Raw genomic sequence first — 22,021 nt, forward strand, 5'->3', positions numbered from 1 at the left:
TGATGCATTGATGATACCTTACAAACAACTAGGAAGGGGGAAGCATTCAGTGGTACTCCTGCTTCATATTGTTGTACCACACAGTTGTGACCTGAATGGCAAAGTGTCAGTATAATTCCGAACTGACTTATTTCCATGTTCGCCTGCTCACAATGAGTGAATCCTTACTGTCAACAAAGGAGGGAGTTGTCAGTGACAGAGCAAAGGAAGCACTGATCCAATCCGTCTTCATCCCACCTCCAGGAGCATAAGGCAGCCATTGTAGCATTCGGATCAAGACTTCCTAAGTCCACGAGGTCTTCACTGACAGAGTGCAGCCTGAGGGCAGATAAGACAGAGGCAGAGATGAGCTGAGGCCTGCCGGAGGAAAAAAACTTAAAACTAAAAACGTTTTTTTAATGATCTTCTATGATGCTGCTTTGTAGCTACGAGAAGACCCATAATCACTAGAGCTTCCTCTCATCCGAGTCAGGTGATAAAAGGCTTTAGCAGATGTACACTGTCTGCCAAGTAATCCCCTAATAGCATGGTGTTATTTGACTGCAGCCAATAATAACACCTATCTGTTTAAGAGATGACAATCCATGGTTAAATTATGATCATTTGTCTTCATGTGAAGAGTCAGGTATGTTAATTAATTCCATCCTGCTTTTGCTGGCCACTACCAAAAATATTTTGTTGTAAGGTTTTATTTGTATTTATTTATTTATTTTAGTTCATTTTCTATTTATTTTTCTTTTGAGTTCCAATTTACCAGATGCCGGTGTACAGGAGAAAAGGTTAGCATCTTATAGTAAACTGATTGGTTTGGAAAGGTCAGGAAAATTATTATATGCGTTGTATTAATTACATTTTGTTTTTTTAAAGCTCATAAGGAGACAAACAAACTGGTCTATCTACACTGGTACATGTGGAGGATAACGTCATAGTGGGGAAAGAGAAGTTTAAACATTTCTAAGAGCAAAGAGATGCGGCTGATAACTCTAATCGTCGTCTGTGTCTGTGAGTCCTCCCTCAGCTTGAACGAGCCCCCTGAGGGAGATAAGCTTCCTCACGCTGTAGTTTATTTTGACAGGTGAATGTCAGACTTGCATTTATCCACGTCCTGATGCAGAAATTTGACTATAATGGAATTTGACAGTGGGGAATCTCACTGAGGATCCCAGCATGAGGGCACAAATGTCATTTTTCCTCCTTCAGCTGGTTCCCATAATGGCAAAACCTAATGGTGTCTAATGTGAGGAGATTTAAAGCTGTCAAAAGTTTGTCTTCATAAATCAGTGCTTTTCAAATCATGTGATCATCAGAGTGTAAGTGCTGTTGAAGAGAGGATGTCCCCCTGTGTATCCGGGGGTCAGAGCGTACTTAACCACCGTCTACATCACTTCTGTAAGTCCCATCTATTGGAGAAGTCATTTTTTTTTGCATGATGAACTGGCGAGTGTGTGAAAGCTCGAGTGAGAAGTGCACTTTCACTGCTCTGCAAGATATTTCCAGCTTATTATGAAAATTACACACCTAAGATCCATTAACTTAGAAGAAATCAGTTTGAAGCAGCCTTCAGGGAAATCTAAAAAGAGAGCAGTAATGAATTACATGCGATGTAGTTTGATTTGTAAAAAAAAAAAATCCATGTGGACAATGTGGACGGTTTGGAGTTTACGCAGATCCCGAAGCCGTTTTGGTTCGTCTGGATTCTTCACTGAGGGGGTAAGAAAATTTGAAACCTTATGGGTGTGGCCTGGTGAGGGGAAAGAGAGGGAATGGAGAGGGAAAACAGAGTGATGTGTGTGCTGCGAATTCAAAACTGGGTGGGTCTTCTCTGTTTCACATTCCCAGTATACTCCCGGGCCGTGCGTCAAAGCGCCTTCAGGTAACGTTTTTCCAACATTCTTTACACTTTGCGAAGTTGTACCTTATAGTGCACGCTGTGAAACGCCCTTACGAGTCATTTTTTCCTTCTCTGTGGGGTCCAACAAAGTGAATCTAAGGCGTAGTTTAGATTTTCAGTGACGCTTTGGAGAATTGTGCGGATATGACTGAGCGCAAAAAAAGGAAAAGTATTAAAAAGACGCACGATTCCAAACTCTGGATTCACATGTAGTTGAAGAATTACCAGTGTTTTACATCAAAGAACATAAGTTAGAGGTGTGAGTTTATTGTTATTTGCTGTCGTCGTATTCTCGCGCTCTTTTCAAAGTCGTTGACTTATGGCACAGGGCCCGTTTGGGAACGACCCAAACACCAGCTCCACAAATGCGCCTTTCTTGTCGACGGCGCCAGGCAGAAGTCACAAAAAAGGAGTCGTTAAACAATAAAACCCCGACGAGAATTCCTGACTGCTGCTAATGGGCAACGTTTCACTGAAGCTGCCTTATAATAGAGAATTCCTTTAAAGGGGATGTGTCTTATTCAAAAATGTGTCTGCAAGGTTTCTGGGGCGAGTTTGGACTTGCAACAGCTCTACTCCCCCCAGGTTCTGCCCCCCTTTCTGTTTGAGACAGTGTTTATTTGGGACAGATGAGAGAGAGAGAGAGTGTGTGTGTGTGTGTGTGTGTGTGTGTGAGAGAGAGGGAGAGAGAGTTCATGCTTCATGCTTCCAAGCATGGAAAATAAATAACTGTGTGTGCATCCTTCCGTCTTTCCGTTATCAGTCACAATGTTGGTGCTGGCTGGAATCATTGTTGTGCACATTACCTCCATCATCCTGCTTCTGGTGGCCGCCATCGATAATGTAAGTGATTGTTATTTTTTCTCTTGTGTTCTCATTCACCTAATTCAATGGGCCGGGAGGAGGAGCACACGGTTTCACGTGGATCTGTAAATGTCATTATAGCATCTCATTTTTTTGGGTTAAAACACTTAAAACAAAACCTATGTCTGGGTGGAAGCTCGCCATTGAATCATTATAAATTGGAAATACCCAGGATTCAAATGTCAGCCTCCCACCGTCCTGAACATGTAAAGCACATGTTCACCAACTCTTACACTATATATTTAAAAATTGTAAGGGAAAATGAATATGTTTGTCAATACCAGAACATGCCTACATGTGATATATGAAAACAGAGTGGGGAAAGACAAGTTCAAACATTTGTTGAGACTGTTAATCTCACTGTAAGTATATATATATAGATATATATATCTATATATATATATAGATATATATATATTTTAACATGTGGTTCTACTTACCTACTGTATGTGCCTTGTTATCCGTGTTTATTCTTATGCTCCTCTGTCTTCAGGCCTGGTGGATCACTGATTCAGTTTCAACTGATTTGTGGGGCAGATGGGAGTTGACAAACTCCGTGTGGCATTACACCAACCTGAAAAACTACCCAGAGGGTAAAACTCCTACTTTTGTCACAATAGAGACAACATTTAAAATCCACTTACCTGTTTTAATGTCTATTTTTTTACTTGATCTGAGAAGAGATTTCTGTTGTTAAGAACAGAAAGGATGGAGATTAACTGTAACTGGTCAGAAATGACAGTTGTTAGTCCTAATTTAACGAACGTTAATGATACAGAGAAGTTATGATGTCGATGATGGTGAACGTGGTTATCTACCTGTGTTAATGTTTGGTCTTTGTGCTGGTGCCGCTGCTGCAGAATATCTCCAGACGGTGCAGGCCACCTCCGTGCTGGCCTGTATTTTTGCCATCCTGGCCTTGTTCGTGTTTGTGGCCCAGCTCTTCACCCTGCCCAAAGGCCAGAGGTTCACCTTCACTGGCATTCTACAGCTCATCGCCTGTAAGTAACCTGGAGTCAAATGGCTGACGTACAGCTGTGGGAAACACTGATTTGTTTGCTTGTTTCTTAGATTTCTATGGATTATTTGCATCAAAATCTCCACTATAAAGGACAAGAATGGTGTGAAACCTCAGTGTTTTTAGACTAGTATGTCTGAATGTAACACTTCTCCAACATATTAGAGCACAGCGTTAAGTGTTTTATTAAAGAGTGTGGTTAAAGATCCCTAAAAAACACGGTTGTTTGTCTGGATCTCCACTTGAATGCTTCATGTAGAGGCCCAGACATACTATGTTGTTTAGGGGTCTTTTTTTATTTTTAGGAAATATTACATTTGACATGAAATCCATGAAAGTTCAGCCGCATCTCTTTGCTCTCAAGATGGATGCTGACAGAGACAGTTTGGGGGTGAGAAATGTGTAGTTTTAGTGTGGATGGGGTCTGAAACTAGGCGAGAAGAAGATGATTTTTCACTCGGGTTGCATCAAGTTTCAAGAGTTTGTGTAGGTTGTCAGGTTCACGCAAAGACGGGATAAACCGTTGAGGTTCCTGCTGGACGGGTCAAATCAGATTTGATGGCACATGATTGAAAATCTCTAGTAGTGTAAACTGCAACTGTCAAGTGTCTTTGGATTTTATCTTAGGGTCACATGTATCTTTGTGTGTTGAAGTTGAATTTGATTATTGTCAAACGTCAGCTTCACCATATTAAATGTCACACTGTGAGGGCATATCGCTCTTGTAAATGTAAAGTATTTGTCGGTAGAATTCGCAGGTTAAACAAGGATGTTTGAAATGGAGGGATACATATTCAAATGTGTCTGAAACCCAAATAATGTAAAATATCTGTGGAAGAGAGAGGTTGTTTTACAGAGGATCAGAAGTGATGGTTCAAAACTTTCAGGATAATTGTTTGGAGTTTTTTTGTGAACGTGCTAGTAAGGGCCGCGACTAATGATTTAAATATTGGCTAATCAATTGGGGATTTGTCAGTCAAATAATCCTAAAATTGTCAAACATGTCCATCAAAATTTCTCAGGAGTCAACTATCATAGAAGGCAAACAAAACCACCAAAATGTCATTCTAATTAGTGGTCGGCACCTTGGGCAGAATATTGTTGTAATTATAAATGACTCATTATAGTATTGGAAATGATATGGTGAAGTTGTTACATTCATACCCCATAAGAGTTTTATTAGAGCCCTATCTTAAATTCAAAATAATGTTGTGACTGATTTTGGTTACACTGAATATCTTCATGTAAGAATATTCTTAGTTAAACAAAGCGGATTAATTATGGATCATCAAAGGCAGTGCTACTAGAACATAAGAAATGTGCACAGAGCAAAAGTATTGGGATTTTGACATGTATTGTCTTGAGTTTATATCTTCGTGAAATGAATAAGGAGAAACTTGTGTTTAAATTTCAGGGTGATTGCAGTGTGAACGTGCGCTACACCGCCGCTGTTCGAGAGCCTTGTCTTACAATAGGAAGAGTAATTACTTCTTAATTGCGTTGTCTGGGCGTATGTGTCAACAGTCTCCTCTTCTCTCGCAGGCCTGTGTATAATGATAGCAGCCTCCATCTACACGGCTGAGCTTCACGCCGATGACACGGTGGGAGGGTACGGACACTCCTATGTCCTGGCCTGGATCTCTTTTGTTCTCACCTTTGTCCTAGCAGTTACCTACCTCGTCCTGCGGAAGAAGAGCGAGTGAGAGGACAAGTGGAACGAGGCCAGGGCTGGGTTCACGTTCCTTTGAAAGATAAAAATGAGAGGATGGGATTTTCTTCAAAAGTTCGTGGGGAGTGGGAGGAAAAACGATCTACATCTGCAGCCAGGAAAAATCTGTGGACTTTTGTGTCTACTTTGAATCTTATGAATGGAAATAGAACTAATGTTAACAGTACATGAAGGGCTGAAGTTTACGTGAACAATTTGTCCATATTTGCTTAAATTGAGGAGAAGGGAGGGTAGTATTTGCATAAACCGTCGGGCAAAATGATGGTTGTGATAATGAGGAAGAAATCCAAGTGCTAATTTTATACCTTTATGCCCACAAAATAACTGCTATTTCTGCCGTCATTTTAAGGTAGCGCTATATACGTTTGAAGAAGTTAGTCCACACCCAATAGTTCGACATCTGGATAAATAGACTTACTCGCTTTCTTGGCAGCAAGGATGAGCAGGCCAGTACTAAACTCCTCACACAATCTGTGCATTAAGTAAGAAAGCCAGCAGGTTAGTGTAGCTTTGCCCAAAGACCGAGAACGGAGGGAAAAGCAAGCCTGGCTTTGTCCAAGGAAAACATAATCTTCCTACCAACACCTCTAAACGTCAGTTACTATTTGAGCTTTAACTTACACAATATATCATGGTTATATAAGTGTTTGTGAAATAACCATGATATATTGTGTTAGGTTGTGTGCAGGTGCTGGTCAGCAATTTAATTTTCTGCAGACAAAGCCGGGCTAGCTCTTACCCCATCTTCCTCTCTATGCTAAGGGATATGCTTTCCCTTACTGCACAGACCTGACCGTGGTATCAATTCTCTCATTTAACACTCGATAAGAAAGCAAAGAAGTGCATGTCCAAACTTGTCAACCTACTGCTTTTGGAGTCTAAACAAAGTTACTGGTGTGGGAAGGGTAATTCCCTAATTTAAAAAGAACAAACAACCTTTGAGATCTTGCAGTTGAACATATTCTGTGAGATCGAGTACTGATTGTCCTGTATAATCACATTGGGAGGCTGACCGCTTCTACTGCAGGTTTCCAGATTCAAGGAATGAAAAAAAATAATTACAAAATACTGTATCTGAGAAGGTCCAGCATGTCGGCAAAACTACAACATTCCTTTTGCCGAACTTGAACAATCAGGAGAGACGAGCCTTAATTCACAGTAGTTTTAATCATGTATAATTATTTTACGACTGAAGTAGTGTATCCTTTTTTTTTCATCTATGTACATTGTAACCAGTATATTTTTGTAACATTTTCTATGGAGTGTTTTTTTCTTTTCAAGTCATGTTTGATTTTGTGTCTGTAGTTGGCTGCTATCCGAAGAAAAGTACATGTAATTTGTACAAGTGAACATTAAGTGAACCAGGGATGGGGGACAATGGTGTTTCATTTCACCATGTTACAGAACTATACAATAGAAGGTTTTGTTTGTAATTACATTGGAATAAAAGCCATATCATTTATTAATAAAACAATAAATAACTCATGGCATTCTCGTTTCATCTATTGAACTGCTATAAATATCCAAAAATGGTCACTACAACAAAATAATTATGTATGAATTGGTCCAGATTTGTAGCTTTCCTTTGAGAATGACCACACAAGACTTCATTCAAAATCATCAAAATTTTAGATCTTCACATCTAATAATAGGTAATAAAAGACATGTGGTTCAAGAAAAAGGTATTAGATTTTCACTTTTTTTTTATTATTCTACATGGCTGATAAATGAGGGCAAATTTTGTATCGTGTGCATTTGTCTGAGTGCAAGTTCCAACACAAAAGTTTCGAAAACAACACTTCTTAAGGCCTTAAAACAGACCCAGTCAGAAACAGGAATGTTCCATTACGTGGAGTATTGTTCCCAGAGGAAGTGAGTAGAAACTGGACTGTACTAAATGCCTTGGCCAGATGGCGTGATGCGCTCCTGAACCACCAGGTGGAGAAGGTGATTCTGCTCTGCGGTCAGAAACGGCCTAAGGAGGAAAAAAAACACCTGACTAACACATAATAAATATGGAAAATTCAAATTACGAAAGCAATGAAAATGCTGCTACGCCCTCATCACATGGTGGAAATAAACATTTTCAAATGCTCACCACAGCTCAGTCTGCAGAGACTTGAGGGACTCTGTGTCTTTCTCCTGACACGCCATCTGCAAAACAGATTTGCTGTTTAAACGCTGCACAGATAAAACCATTACTGCTGATTCAGATGACCTTGACAAGTTCTCAGAGTTCTGTCAATGTTTATGCTCTTTTATGAATATTCCCATGACATAGATGGAGCCTATTAATCCAGAACATGTTGCCTCTCAGAATCTTTTTTTTTTTACGTCATGAATAAACATCAAAGAAGATCTATTACTATTGATTGCCTCACATTGAAAGAAACTGGGGAAAGTCTCACAACAGACACCAGTTCAAATGCTGTAAGTAGAAAATGTTCATTCCACTGGCAGAAGGAAGAAACTCCATTACATTTATCGCTGTCCTGTGAAGGCCATGAAGATAATTGTTCCTGTATAAAGCAGGAATGACCAGGAAATCCTGTGAATTACATTTCTGTGGAGGATGAAACTCACCACTACTGACTGCAAGAGCAGGAAAACATTCTCAGCCAGGAAGGTCACTAAAGGAAAGGAAAAGAACCGTTTTTACTCAACTCCAGTCAAATGACACCCACTGGATGTATAAGATATTTTCTGAATTCCCTCTTAAGAGTGTACATGTGTGAAATTCAATTTTTACTCTAAAAGAGTTATTAATGTTGAGGTGCAATTATTTACCTTGACTGTGAGGGTCAAAGGACTCCCATGCATATCTCTCCAGAGTCTGTGCATGTTCAGGTAACAACTTCTGAGGTGGAGGCTGCACAGGAAAACGCAAAGTTTGGAACATTGCACAAACAAAAACAATTTAAAAAAAAAAAAATTCCAAGACATACGTTAAGTAATGTACAGACGTGGGACAGATAATGGAATCAGTGATACATTATTCATACTCTGGGCATCAGTGATGCAATATTTTATGCAGTGTTGCGGATGTGCAGATGCAAAAAATGTTACTGTTCTCTTTTTCATAGTTCACCCTTCGACCACATGATGGATGTCTATCACTTTAACTTCATAATGCTGTGTTTCTGTGCTGAAGTACTTTGAATGGGGTTCACAACTGCCTATGAAATAAAAATACAGAATTAATAAAAATCTTCATTTTTCTAAATAATAGTGATAACAGTGGTTTGATTCATGGTTTCTGGTTGTCCCTTTTTTGGAGGGTGTAGTTTCTGCTTCAGTTACACAGGTATTGTGATGTTTTCTTGCATTATCTTATTGTTTTATTTGAAATTGTTGTACTTACCTCAAGCAGCATCAACAGCAGTACTCTGGAGATCTCACATTTTGCCACGATGTCCAGAAATGCACCTTAGAGAATTTATATGGGGATAAAGACAGAAGATGAACGTACTTGTTTCCAGTCAGTATAAACAAATAAAATACAAAAATTTGAGTTCTCATTCAATATGTTCTTATGCCTTTTATTTGTTGTTCTGATATTGCATGCAGCTTCCCTTATTTAAATCATACCACTAGGATCAATTTAATATTTTTATCCACATGTGAGATGATTTTAAACAGGCCTCACCAACAGGGGTGCTGGTGCCTGGCAGCTGCAGTCCTCTCTCCTGACACATCAGCTGCGTCTCTGTGAAAATCGACAACGCACCATCATAGTCACCTGCAGAAACAAAGGAGACAGGTTTAAACTTCAGAAAGTCATGTCAAGTCAGCTCTATATGCACATTCAAGTTAATGACAACAACAATACTGTGCTAAGGCACATGATCACATGTGAATGGACAGACTGAACTCACGGGTGAGGATTTTACATGTGGCTATTTCTCCCATTGACAGCAGAGCCTCGATCGGGGTCTGCGTCTGCAACTCTGCGGCCCTCTGATAATGAACAACGGCCTCTCCCGGTCTGTTCATCTCCTATTGAGGACAGAGGAGGAGCTGAGCTTAATATGGCAAATTAAATATTTACACTTAATGCAAAAATCAGGATCATTCAGCTTTCGTTCAAAGCTTTACCTTGAGTGCATTTCCAAGTTCTAGACACAGACTGGCTGCCATCACCGGCTGGTTCATCTCAATGAACACCTGTAAGCCATTTTGACATGAGCATTATCATACTGTCTCTCGTGGTCACAATACTGGATGTACAGCCTTAATCCATTCATATACAAAGGATGCAAATGCTACAAAATTCACAATGAATGTACGACTAGTTTCAATTTCCAGATATTTTTAGAGCACGAAACCTGTTGCCTTTTACTCAATAAAAAAGTAATCATAAACTAGGAATCATGGTGTACCTTAACGGCAAAGCTGTAGCAGTTAAGTGCAGCCTGGAGGTGCTCGTCAAAGCCCGGGGCCTGCAGGGCCCTGTTCTCCTTCTCAGACGAGAGGAAGAGGCGGGCAGCATCGGTTAATGCCAAGGCCTCTCCAGGAGCATTAAAGAGAGTCTGCTCACACCTGCAGTCAGGATGATCAGGATGTGTAACAACAAAAGATGTGAACACGTCAACAGTAAAACATGTCATCACTGTGAATGATACAGGCTCGCTCTGGGCCAATGAGAAACAACTGTCAATCACCACGTGGTGCCTGTCCTTCACAACACATTTGACCTTGAGCTCAGCACCAGCACCAAGTTTGATTTATTCTTAAATTGACTCGTTTTCTTAGTTAATTGATTTCATGATGAGGTTGTTGAGAACCCATTTCAACCTTGAACTAAACTGTAATCAACATTTACACAAACCAAATGATTAAAACAACATTTACTATAGGATTTTTTTTTATGATGTGAAGTTTGGACTACATGTCCAAATGCATATGAAACCTAGAAAATAAACCGATATGTGGCTTTCTAAACCTCTTAAACCAAAACTAGTGGCCTTAAAAAGTTGCTGTACCAGCCGTTTTCTACAAGATTTTAGAATCTGGCAGCAGGAATTTGTTTCCATTCCGCCGCAAGAATATTACAGTGGTCGGTCACTGATGTTGGGTGATCAGGTCTTTTTGCTGTCACAAAGATGTTCAGTGGGGTTCAGGTCAAGGCCCTGTGCAGGCTTAAAAGCTCCTTCATATGAAACTCTGAAAACTATTTTCGAGGACCTTGTAATGTGCTTTGATGAAAGAGGCCTTTGCTAAATTGTTGCCACAAAGTTAGAAGCAGGTTATGCTACAAAATGTCATGATAGGCCCAGCAAGAACCACAGAAGTACACACTTATATATATAACTGTATATACTGTATAATATACAGAGAAAGACTTTTTAAAAAACATTTTTCTTCTTCATATTTCTTCTTTCCCAAACCATATATTGGAGTGTATCTTGTACTGTGTTAGACACTGAAATCGTTAATGTCAAGCTGGTACAGTCAGAACAGTTATAATAAAACTATTACAGTTTGTTGATCTAGGAAGTGAACGGAGATGAATAAAACCCTTGTAGCAGGTGTTTAAAAGAATTACTTGTCTCATGAACTTACAAAATAGAAAGAAAAAAAACAACTTAGAAACCAGTATCGTTTAATGCCACTTTGCTGCTTGTATTTTATTTCATTTTTGAAAATATTACATTGAATGTAATTTGCACAGGGGTCTGAGCATAGAGTTTGTATTGAGTGGATCTTCTCACCGAGCCATGGCCAGGTTGCAGAAGGCAGCATACTGCAGACAGTCCTGCTGCTTCAGCTCCTTGGCTAACTGACCTGAACAGACGAGACGAGGAGCCGATGAGAAGCAAACCGACAAGAAACCATCTCATGACACACGTGGCACAGTAACAACGGTGGAGGAATGGGAGTGATGCCAGTGATGACACTTGAGACGGGCACTTACCAAACTGCTCACTTGCCTCCGCCACATTGGGCTTCCGAAGAAAGCGCCTGCGACAAAGAATGCAAATCCATCAGTTCTCTATTTTTTGTCAAGCAACCGATCGGTTGGCATCCCGACATAGGGACATAGGGATGGAGATGATAGCTAGCCCTAATCACGTTTAGCTACATCAGCGCACTTAGCTATCGAATAACGCCGGGGAGCATCTACGTGAACTCCGTTTCAAGAGCCTTGGCTAGATATTTGAAATCTATCGCCATGGTATTTTCATCACAGATCACGACACATTCATTAGCGTTAAGTCAAATCGACGACGGAAGTCACTCATGATAGGCTAACAATTAGCTTCGCTTACTAGCGCTGGCTACATGACTCGTCTGTAGCATCAATGTCAAGTAACGTCACGCTAATCCCAGATATTCTGGCCTCTTTCGAAACGAATCACTGTGATCGAGCGCCTTACTTTTTCAGTTTGTTTGACACGGCGCGGTATCTCGCCAGAAAATCGCCCTCAGCAGCCATGGTCGATGTAGCACAACAAACCGAATCGAACCAGGAAGTGCACCTGACAGCAGCGTTGGCATTGGCTCGTTGAATACAGACATCGCAATTTTATTGGTAGTCGTTTTGGTCGTCGTATGCCCAAATAAGGAGCGATGTCACATTAAATACAGGAATCATGTTTTCAACCCAGAAATCAATCTGACAGGGGAGCGACATGGAATCTTTTTCTTTTTTCATGTAGGCAGAGGCAGGCGGTATAAACGGTCTCAACATTTGCTCTCGTGCTGCACCTAGGTACAATTCCGTGATACTTATACTACTTTACAAGAATATTCCTACATGTCAAATAATTTAATGTACATTCTACGCCACTACATTTTTACAGATTCCGATTTTTTAAAGCAGTGATACAGTATAATACAGTCAATTAAACATCACACAGTAAATACATTACATATTATATAGATATATAATTTTAAAATTAAATAATTTGCCTCACTGTAACAAGCTGCGACATTTTAAAGCTGCTTACATGATAATTCATTCATGATAATAATCCAACGCAATGACGTTATAATTTAACACTGATAGAACCCATTCTGCCCGCACAGTGATTCCCTTTGCTTCTATACTTAGTACTTTTTCATGATAAATAACATTTTTTTAAATAACAATTCTTTGGGGGAAGCAACCTGGTAAGATTTCTGCTACTGACATACAGTAAGAGTCATCCTCTGGTGAAGGAAATGCATCTATGATTCAAAAGTTCTCATAGACAGACTCAAATGCGTCGTCATCCTGTTGTTTTCTGGTTTGCTCCGTCTGTGGAGGAAACAGAAGACAGGTCATCAACTGCATGTGCTGTTTTCCACCGACGGCAGAAAATGTGACAAAGCAACTAAGGTTCACACTGACAGTTTTTTGGGGTTCATCATTTCTGGGTTTAGTTTTCTTTTGGTCTTGCTCTCTGTTTGCAGTAGAGGGCTCCAACACGTCATAAATGGACCCAGTCCGAGGCTCTAAACTCTGAGAAAATATACAAATAAACATGTGAATGCAGAGATGATTGAAAACAAAAATCTAAAATGGAATTTGAGTGAAATGTACGTGTGTGTTTATACACAGATGAGCAGAAATGTGCTTACAGCGTAGAAGGATGTAGAGGGAGGTTTTATTATATCTTCGTTGTCATCCTCCATCTTTCTCGTCATATTTTCTCCTCTGTTCTGCTGTCGTTTCTCGTCAGTTTTGCCACATGAAGTAATCTGCTCTTTCTTAAAAAAGACAATTTGAAAGAGCAAGAGTGACTAATTGAGGAATTGACTGTTCTTTTGTACTGTAATTTCAACTCAACTGCATCTGGAGCTTCAGAAACTCTGTAACAAAGCAATATTCTTATGCACATCATGCTGTTTCGTAACTTCTGCCATCTTACCCAATCTCCTCTGAAGACATACACTGACCCAACCACACTGAAAACCAGCAGCAAACTGGTGAAGATGGCCACGATGAGGATTTCTGTGTTATCCAAGATTGTAGGCTCCTGGTAGCCATCAGCTGGAAAACACACACACACACACGCACACACACACACACACACACACACACACACACACACACACACACACACACACACACACTGTTCAGTGTCAGTCTCTACCAGGAATGCATCGTAACTACACAGCAGAGCTAGACTGAGATATTCCTCATCCGTGGAGCAACTAACACGGTGGCTGAAGATAAAGTTAATATAAAGATATAAATGGAAATAATATAAAGATGTTCCACTCTTGACATTTTGCACGTGTTTCAATCACTTTCTTCTGGCATTGACAGTCTTTCCCAAAACAGGGTCTGGCACACACATACATTTAAATGGTAAAAAAAAAAAGGATTAAAGGGATAAGAAGGAAAAACATATTTTAATGACACAAAATCATGTTTATTTTTTTTTAACATTTTTCAGGTATTCCTTGGGGAATTCTTGATAGCCACTGCATCCCCGTGTGGGCCTGCCAATACTCACAAAAGGAATAGCTTCTCACTGGCAAACACTGTGTAAATAATCAGCTTACAACTTTTTCCAAAATTTCATGCAACTTTGTGTTAAGCAGCAAATTGTTTTTGGTCATGCCTGTAGTCCCGGGACCAACTCTGTCAGAACCAGAATTTCCCAGCTTGGGATGAATAAAGTATTTATCTATCTATCTATCTATCTATCTAGAAATGACGTTCATATACTGGCTTGCAACATCAAATGCTTTCTTTTATGGCACATAATTGCAACCAGATTACGTTTTTTATTGACGTCATGAGGAAATGTTGGTAATTTACGTGTTTGGCAAGTATGTTGATACTGAGCGTATCACTTGTAATGAGCTCAGCATTATCAAAGTCTTTTATGGTTATGTTTGGACACTCAGATCAGGGAAAGAGCGTGATCTGGTTTTATACAGACGAATTTCACAATGACTTCAAACACCATGTGTTTATTTACATTTAACCAAAACCAAATTTTTCCCCTTACATCACTGAACATGCTTTTGTTGCCTGAACCACCTGATGCTGTAATTACTGAGAAGAGAAAGTAGAGTTTGAACTATGTTTCAGGCTATTTTTCTCCAAACACCATTAGTCCTGTCACTTTTCCAAAAGTACGTTGCTGACCCCAATTTGAAAGATTATCTCTATGGCAGTCAAGTGTTGCCGCTCCTGACAGTTATGAAAACCTTTGGGTTGATCATGTACAAACTGGTTTGTTTCGAGAAAAAAACGACACCTTTCGTTTCCTGTCCCTACCACTTCATTACCTTTCCTCATCACTTATGTGGCAAATTACAACAGAGCTTCCTGGTGAACTTTCACAATAACAAGAGGACATAATGTATTTTTAAGGGGACAAGAGTCAAAAAGACACTCGTATACAATAATGTAAAGACTCTGCTACTTGTTGAAGTTATCTGCTCAGAAAATCATTTGTAATGCTGAAGCCTCTGTATTTGAATATAGGCTACAGAGTCTTTTACAACACCTGTTGTAACCTTTAATTTGAAAATGTGAAAACAACTGAAGAACTGAAGAAATGAAAAGAATCAGTTTTTACGTATAATACAAGGTCTTGTGCTGTATATTAACTATAATACCTAACTGCAACTTCCCCGCTTTTTCAGTGTCACCATTCATTGTCGCTCTCTTTTGACTTACTCACCTCTCACTCGAAGAAACCAGTACACCTTGACTGTCTGGAACTGGCAATAGTATTCTCCTGAACTCGTCAGGTGATTCAGGTGCACTATCTGTTGAAAATGTTGTTGAACGCCGCTCGTCGCAGGGATGTCATAACTATATATCTGGTTGTGGAAAGGATCGAAGCATGTCATCGTGTCTTTACTGTGGTTTGCTTGTTTGATGATGTTACTCTGAAATTTGAGATCTTCACCGGCAAAGGCCACAAAGACTTTTGATTCCAGATATAAGTCTGTGATGGGACATAACATAGAGGTCAACATCAGAAGGGATATGATTAGTGTTTTTATCAATTAGCCAATACGCATATAAATCTCCAGCAAATTGATTATCACATTTTAGTTTGAGACATTTTGATGCAAAAAACAAACATTTGGTGGCTACAGCTTTTCAAATGTGCTGCATCCTTATAAACTTAAAATCTTTGGATTTTGAACAGGCAATTTAAACACCTAAACTTGGCTATTTCACCTTTTTTTTTTTACCTTTTATATACAAACTAAACAATTGAAGCTAAAGTGACACATATGGACATATATTGCAGCAAACAAAATTGAGAATGACACGCAGAAATCTTCTTTCAACTTTGAAATAGTTAACCAGCAACAACTCGATACATGTCATTCAAATGTCAGTCAGAACAAAGTTTGGATGGCTTACTTGGTGGACTCCTTGCTAAACATACAGAAGAGAGGAAAAATACAAATATCCAAGTCAACATGAGGCATAGAGGGTAAAATCTTTGAGAGTCCATGTTGTGATTTGGAGTTTTCAACCTGGTGCATATAGTCTTCTTCGAAGCGTTTGTTCTGTGTATCTACTCAGTGTTCCTCAATTTCTAGTGGTTCATAAACTGCAGGGTTGGGTTTCCCTTTTCTGGCAACTTCCTTAAATCAAAACTAAAAACCAAGTAGTCTATTTTTCTGGACCCTCACACATTGTTAAGGTGGGTGCAGGAGCAAGATAACAGAAAAAAAGAAAAGGAAAACAGACTTACAATGTCCAAACCCAAACAAAAACCCAGTCACACTCACGGGGGACACCAAAGGTCCCTGAGCGCAAAGGAAAGAAAAGTTTGAAACCTTGAAAACTTCGCTCCACTGAGGGCTAAAGCCATAGACAGATAAAAGTTATGTAAAGACGGTCCCTATCATGCTTTTTTTGTACCAGGAGGAAACAATACTGGTTGCATTATTTTGTCACGTCAGACCCCGAGATGTTAAGGGAAGTGCAATGTTGGCTCTTCTCCACAGTGAGACGGTGTTGGAGAAATAACAGCGTGAGCCACGAGTGTACAACACGTCATGTGGTTTTTTAAAACAGAAGAAGGGAAAGACTCAGGCTCTCCCTCTCCCTCTCTCTCTCTCTCTCTCTCTCTCTCTCTCTGTGTGTGTGTGTGTGTGTGTGTGTGTGAGAGAGAGAGAGAGGGAGAGAGAGGCTGGAATTTATCTGAAGGTGACAAACTGCCTGTTGTTAATGTGAACCAGCTGTGGCTGGTGGTGTGACTCCTTCACCGCAGTAACTCTGCCAGCAGAGGTGCACAGATGTTGGTGTGCAGCGGTTATTATTCATTTCTCTGTCTGTTTTTATTCCTGCATTTACACCTCAACCCCTCTGCTCTGCCCCCTCACTCGCCATTTTCGCCATTTTCCGTCTTTCTGGCTGTATTGGTGGCCAACGCTGACCTCACCCCAGCCACAGCAGAGAGAGAGAGAGAGAGAAAGAGGGAGGGAGAGAGAGGGAGGGAGGGCTGGAATAACATCTGGATGCCAGTCAATAAAGAATAATTCAACCTAATTGATATCCCATCTCCTACACTCCTTATCTCTCCTCTTTGTAAAAAGACAGATACATTAGTATCTGTGTAGCTTGACAGAAATACAGCACAGACGAGAAATTTTAAATCCCTTACATGCACTTACAAATCTCACTTTATATTTGATCTAAATTAAAAATTTGAAATGCAAGTGAAGAGAGCATCAAATAGTCTCCAGCTGTGAACTGTAAGGCAAGGCAATGTACATTTATTTTTATGCAACATTATACTTCTACTCCATTCAAATTCTTATGGACAATATTATGCCTCTAACCCCGCTGCTTTAACGTTACAGCTACAGTTATATTTTTACATGCAAACAAGCAATCACATGCATTAATCTACCCTGAAGCCGTGGTAGAAGAAATACTTGAATGGAAAAAAAATAATTAAGGGTTCTATTTTTACTTTAATGAAATTGCAAAACTGCCGGATGATCAAATTCAGGAATATATATAATTGGATTATGATTATTAATGCATTCATGTCCACATTATATGTTGCAGCTGATGAATGTGGGGTCGACTATAACTACTTTATAAGCTACCTGGGTGATAAGTTTTTATTAATATATCAATCTGCAAAATGACTCAAACTCTAAAATAAATGTGGTTGTTGTTGTTCAAATGTAGATAAGATGAAGTATTTTGAAACAAACTTATTTAAGTACACATTTTTAGGGGACCTACTTTCCACCACTGCCACAAGTATATATTGTACTGCAAAGACGTCTCACCCAAACCTGCTATAACAGTTAATTTTAATCAATATCAAAGATTCACCAACATGATGATAATAATAAAACAGTGACAGGAGCCCGATGCTGATTCATTTTACTTCTGATTCTTTAAGTTCATTTTGCTGGCAACACTTCTGAACTTTTATTGATTAACTTTTTTTTTAAATATAGGACTTTTTTGAGTATTTCATGTTCTACAGTAATGCTGCTTTATAAAGGATCAGAATATGTAAATCAAGTGTTATAAGTCGGCTGTTACAGAGTGTATATACTACATACCCTTTTACTATTATGAATCACACACTTTAAAGTAGCTTGTGGAGGAGCGAACTGCTTTGGTATGGTTTTCTGTCATAAAACAACCCACAAGTCACGCCTCACATATTCTCCAAAAATCAAACAAATTGAATTGTTTTATATATTGTTCAGCACAACTATATATCATATAGTCTCTTGATAGAAATCGGAAATGGGAACTGTAACTACAGCTTTCAAATAAATGCTGCGGAGTAAATATTTCAGTCAGCATTTCCTTCTGAAGTGCAGATAGTTATATCAGGTTAAAGAAGCCTATTTTCTCTACCTGCGGCATTTAAATAATAATAAAACATTCATGAATAAGGAAGATGTGTTGAGGCTCTGAGCCGCACAGCTTTTGTGAGGGTAAAGGGCAGATGGTGGGAAGCAGACACAGATGAAAAAGCTCCATAACTCACGTTGGGAGGAGACCACAGTACATTACTTCAGAAACGTGATCCGGCAGCTGAGCGAGATTACAGCCTCACACAAACGTATATCTGTCTGTTCTATACAGAGGGTAAAGAGGAGAAGAGAGCAGAACAGGGTAAATTATAGTACATGGAATAAGAAAATGTGCCACACATCTGGCATCCGCTGGATGTCATAGTGTGTGTGTGTGTGTGTGTGTGTGTGTGTGTGTGTGTGTGAGAGAGAGAGGGAGAGAGAGAGAGAGAGCGTTGGGTGTGTGTAAGGGGGTGTAAAAGTGCAACAGTTCTCCACAAACTAAGACGTATTAAGACTTCTGGACCTGCTGTACCCTCTTCATAATTATCCTACAGCTGAGTCGAGGGTGGAGAGAGCACCAGAAAGAATAAGACAGAGAGAGAGAGAAGAAGAAATAAGAGATAAAGACCGCAGAGACAGAGAGGCGAGAGACGCAGAAGCATCTGTTATTCAATCTCCATCTGAAAAGGAAGCATCATCACTTCAACCTGTGAGTAAAGACTCCATTTGCTAATTTTCCATTTGTTTCCAGTCTGGGATTTTCGACCAGTTCAGTGATCCTCTGCAGAGTCAAACATGTGAGTACTGCAGCACAAACGCCAGCCACACTCATCACAGTGAAGGGACACTGGTTCGTTGTATGATTTCTTTTCTTTTCTTTTCGTTTTTTTTTAAAGTCTTTTGAAGATGATGATGTTTTGTCAGAATTGACTGAAAAGCTGTTTCAGGTTATTGTTTGACTGTTTGACTTTGCCTTTGATCAGCCTCCAAATTCATAAGCCCTGAAATAATTTCTAATACCTCAACAATGAGTCACTGCCTTATTATTGTCCAGTATGATTCACCGACTTTGTCATATGGATGCAATCCTATTTTTTTTTTCTTCAGTTGTTTCTGGGTCACCTACCTTCCCCTTCTGTCTTTTTTTCCCCACTCAAACCTGGAGTCATGGGATTAGAAGAAAAAGAAAAGATTGAAAAAACGTCCGTTGTTTTTGCCACATTGCACTCATCATCCTAGCAGACACATACAGTTGTCACTGGTCAAAATTTGTGTTTTCTTCATTTCTTCATTTGAAGTCATTGGGTTTTTAAAGAGTTGAAGAGGTGACAAGATGTTTGTCTCACAACCAGACGCTTCATTACGTGCAGTTGTAATCAGAGTGCTCTTTTCATTGATCTATGGATGACTTTAAGACAACAGACTTGAAGTCTTGAAAGCAACTCTACTGCCTGTTCAGACATAATCACATAGTGGTGGATGAAGTTCTAGATACTTTATTTTTTACTTTGAAGTAAAATTAGAAATACCACAATTTCAAATATATTCAAATCTATTATATTTTAATATACTTATATATAAGTAAATGTCCTTATTAAAAAGTCACCTTACGCACAAGCACTGGAGCATCAGCAGCTAAATGTAGTTGAAGTATCAAAAGTGAAAATACTGAATATTGGGAATGTCCCCCTCCAGACTATTTGTACAGCATTTACAGTGTGTGTATTTACACAAGCTCATATATATGTGGGTATACACATACTGTAAGTGTGTCTGGATGTCTTTTATATATATTTATATATATTTACATTTATATACATTATTATATTTTTATAATGTAAACAAAATATACCTAAAGTATCAAAAATAAAATAAAACATCATGCAGACTGGCTCCTGTTATAATTCATCATCACACGATCCAAAGAATTTTAATATTGGATCTCTGCTGGTTAGTTCAAGTCATAACAATGCATCATATTTCACAGATTGCTAATGTGTTTTGGATGTCAATTTTGAAAAGTGAAGTAGCAGAAAATGGAAATGCTCGTAGAAGAAGTTTCTACTAAGGGTCCTTGATGACTTTCTGCTACTGGATATAGATGTGTGTGCACATCTGCCTGCTGCTGAGTCTCGATTTTCTGAGCTGTGCACAGGAAGCCTGTGTCTCATCACTTCTTTTATTTCCACCTGACGCTGATGTCATTCACCTCAGCTGATCTATCATTTTTTTCAACAGAGGACGACTGAAGGTTTGTTTTTCCACTTTTTTTTTTTTTTTTAAAGATCTGTCCTCTCATCATGGCCCCTCCTTCTCTGTTGATGTTGCTGACGGCGGTTGCCATGGTAACTGGGGCCAATTCAGCCGTCAGGGAGAATGAACTGGATTATGGGTACTGGAACTATAGAGAGGGAGGTAAAGCATGAGTCCAAGTTTGATCTCTGATGTTTTTTGAGATACTGTAAATCACTGAAAATGTTTGAAGTTGTGAATAATTTAACTGTGTGCAGTGAATGAAATGCAGCGATTTGAGAAACTCTGCAGAGGGAATATAAGTGTTTGGAGATTGAAATAATTACAACACGTGCCTCTCTGATTTTTAAGATTCTTCAGGATGTTCTCTCTCTCTCTCTCTCTCTCTCTCTCTCTCTGTAAATCAAAGCCTGATGATGTTATGTTTTGGCTTCAGCTGACAGTGTGAATGTGGCCTCAGTGCGCAGTGTGACCAGAGTTTTAGACGCCTGGGGAAAACGCATCTTCAATGAGATCAAGACCTTGCTGCACTCGCAGCCCAGCACACTGTTGCCTGACTACTCTAGGTAACTTTAAACACTTATACTGTAACATGGCCTATGTTGTCTGAGCTGCCTTCTTTTGACTCACTACGTCACTTCTTCAAACATGTGCCATTTACATCATTTTATTTTAGTTTTGAGTTTATCGATACTATTTCTACAGAGAGAGATAAAATAGCGATGAAAGGACACAAAGTGACCATAATAGAGAAACAAAAGGACAATAAAGACATGTACCATGACCACAAACTGACACAAAACCACAAAGACACACAGTGACCACAGAGAAACACAACATAGGAGTAAAGCAACCACAGACACAAAACAGAGACAAATGACACAGAATCTTTTTGTTGTATCCATCTTGACTACAAATGTCTCTTTCAGTCTGGGAGTGTTGCTCTTTTGTAGGAGGTGTTTGGGCCCTTTACATGTTTGACCTGATGTGTCCTGGGTTTTATTGTTGAACCTGAGCCTCCTCCGTTCGTCCTGTAGGGTGCGCCCTCTGTCCGAGTCCGTGAACGACCTCTTCAGAGAAGTCTCCCTGCTGCACCGCCGCATCACGGAGCTCTCCCATCGCCTAGCAACACTGGATCCCTTCCTCCGTCACCACGGCTACCGGGAGGAGGGGGAGGAGGCGGAGAGGGGCGACCAGGCTCTGGTGCTTCAGAGCCTGAGAGGAGGGGTGGGGAGCCTTGCCCGCGACACCCCGAGGACGACGGCGAGGGGCAGCCCTCCGAGGGGGAGCCGGGTGGTGAGCAGGAGACGGGTGAGAGTCCTGAAGAATGGAGGAGTGATGCTGATTCAGAGTGAGAGATAGAGACATGGACAAACATTCTCTGCCAGTATGATATCCATCTCTGAAGTGTATAGATTTATTTTTTGATTTAAAATGATGTAGACATGTATTATCCCCTGAGATCAGGAATGTTGCATTGTGATTTGTAACTCACTTCTTTAATAAACTTTTATCATTGTTA

At 39.7% G+C, this 22,021-nt stretch overlaps 3 protein-coding genes across 3 annotated transcripts; 2 read left to right on the top strand and 1 right to left on the bottom strand.

Annotated features, from left to right (window-relative positions):
• Positions 1 to 1,727: 1,727 nt before the first annotated feature.
• emp1 (epithelial membrane protein 1) lies at positions 1,728 to 6,985 on the top strand. The gene is made up of 5 exons (XM_035637461.2): positions 1,728 to 1,873; positions 2,655 to 2,734; positions 3,249 to 3,348; positions 3,616 to 3,756; positions 5,316 to 6,985. Exons 2-5 carry the CDS (start codon positions 2,660 to 2,662, stop codon positions 5,474 to 5,476), a joined length of 477 nt encoding a protein of 158 aa, XP_035493354.1. The 5' UTR covers positions 1,728 to 1,873; positions 2,655 to 2,659; the 3' UTR covers positions 5,477 to 6,985.
• A 202-nt stretch (positions 6,986 to 7,187) lies between these two features.
• On the bottom strand, positions 7,188 to 16,023 carry f8a (coagulation factor VIII associated). Its single transcript, XM_035637460.2, has 18 exons — positions 15,943 to 16,023; positions 15,827 to 15,841; positions 15,129 to 15,398; positions 13,356 to 13,477; positions 13,066 to 13,194; positions 12,836 to 12,946; positions 11,880 to 12,742; positions 11,417 to 11,463; positions 11,214 to 11,286; positions 9,882 to 10,041; positions 9,598 to 9,666; positions 9,378 to 9,498; positions 9,149 to 9,241; positions 8,864 to 8,928; positions 8,290 to 8,371; positions 8,086 to 8,132; positions 7,601 to 7,656; positions 7,188 to 7,477 (listed from the first exon to the last, which is right to left on the bottom strand). Exons 7-18 carry the CDS (start codon positions 11,936 to 11,938, stop codon positions 7,396 to 7,398), a joined length of 954 nt encoding a protein of 317 aa, XP_035493353.1. The 5' UTR covers positions 11,939 to 12,742; positions 12,836 to 12,946; positions 13,066 to 13,194; positions 13,356 to 13,477; positions 15,129 to 15,398; positions 15,827 to 15,841; positions 15,943 to 16,023; the 3' UTR covers positions 7,188 to 7,395.
• A 2,669-nt stretch (positions 16,024 to 18,692) lies between these two features.
• Positions 18,693 to 22,021, top strand: si:ch211-243a20.3 (uncharacterized protein LOC100151507 homolog). Its single transcript, XM_035637299.2, has 4 exons — positions 18,693 to 18,955; positions 20,532 to 20,661; positions 20,936 to 21,065; positions 21,537 to 22,021. The coding sequence occupies exons 2-4, from the start codon at positions 20,547 to 20,549 to the stop codon at positions 21,859 to 21,861; spliced, it is 570 nt and encodes a 189-aa protein (XP_035493192.1). The 5' UTR covers positions 18,693 to 18,955; positions 20,532 to 20,546; the 3' UTR covers positions 21,862 to 22,021.

The sequence above is a fragment of the Scophthalmus maximus genome, chromosome 8, assembly GCF_022379125.1.
Source record: "Scophthalmus maximus strain ysfricsl-2021 chromosome 8, ASM2237912v1, whole genome shotgun sequence".
NCBI classification, from domain to species: Eukaryota; Metazoa; Chordata; class Actinopteri; order Pleuronectiformes; family Scophthalmidae; genus Scophthalmus; species Scophthalmus maximus.

Bases quoted from the DNA above. Each gene is read 5' to 3' on its own strand.
- emp1 (XM_035637461.2), top strand. From the start codon at position 2,660: ATGTTGGTGCTGGCTGGAATCATTGTTGTGCACATTACCTCCATCATC. The intron at 2,735-3,248 runs GTAAGTGATTGT...CTCTGTCTTCAG, and splicing joins TGGTGGCCGCCATCGATAAT to GCCTGGTGGATCACTGATTC. The intron at 3,349-3,615 runs GTAAAACTCCTA...CCGCTGCTGCAG, and splicing joins CCTGAAAAACTACCCAGAGG to AATATCTCCAGACGGTGCAG.
- f8a (XM_035637460.2), bottom strand. From the start codon at position 11,938: ATGGCTGCTGAGGGCGATTTTCTGGCGAGATACCGCGCCGTGTCAAAC. The intron at 11,464-11,879 runs GTAAGGCGCTCG...TCTTTGTCGCAG, and splicing joins GTGTCAAACAAACTGAAAAA to GCGCTTTCTTCGGAAGCCCA. The intron at 7,478-7,600 runs GTGAGCATTTGA...TTTCCTCCTTAG, and splicing joins TCTCTGCAGACTGAGCTGTG to GCCGTTTCTGACCGCAGAGC.
- si:ch211-243a20.3 (XM_035637299.2), top strand. From the start codon at position 20,547: ATGGCCCCTCCTTCTCTGTTGATGTTGCTGACGGCGGTTGCCATGGTA. The intron at 20,662-20,935 runs GTAAAGCATGAG...TTTTGGCTTCAG, and splicing joins CTGGAACTATAGAGAGGGAG to CTGACAGTGTGAATGTGGCC. The intron at 21,066-21,536 runs GTAACTTTAAAC...TTCGTCCTGTAG, and splicing joins CTGTTGCCTGACTACTCTAG to GGTGCGCCCTCTGTCCGAGT.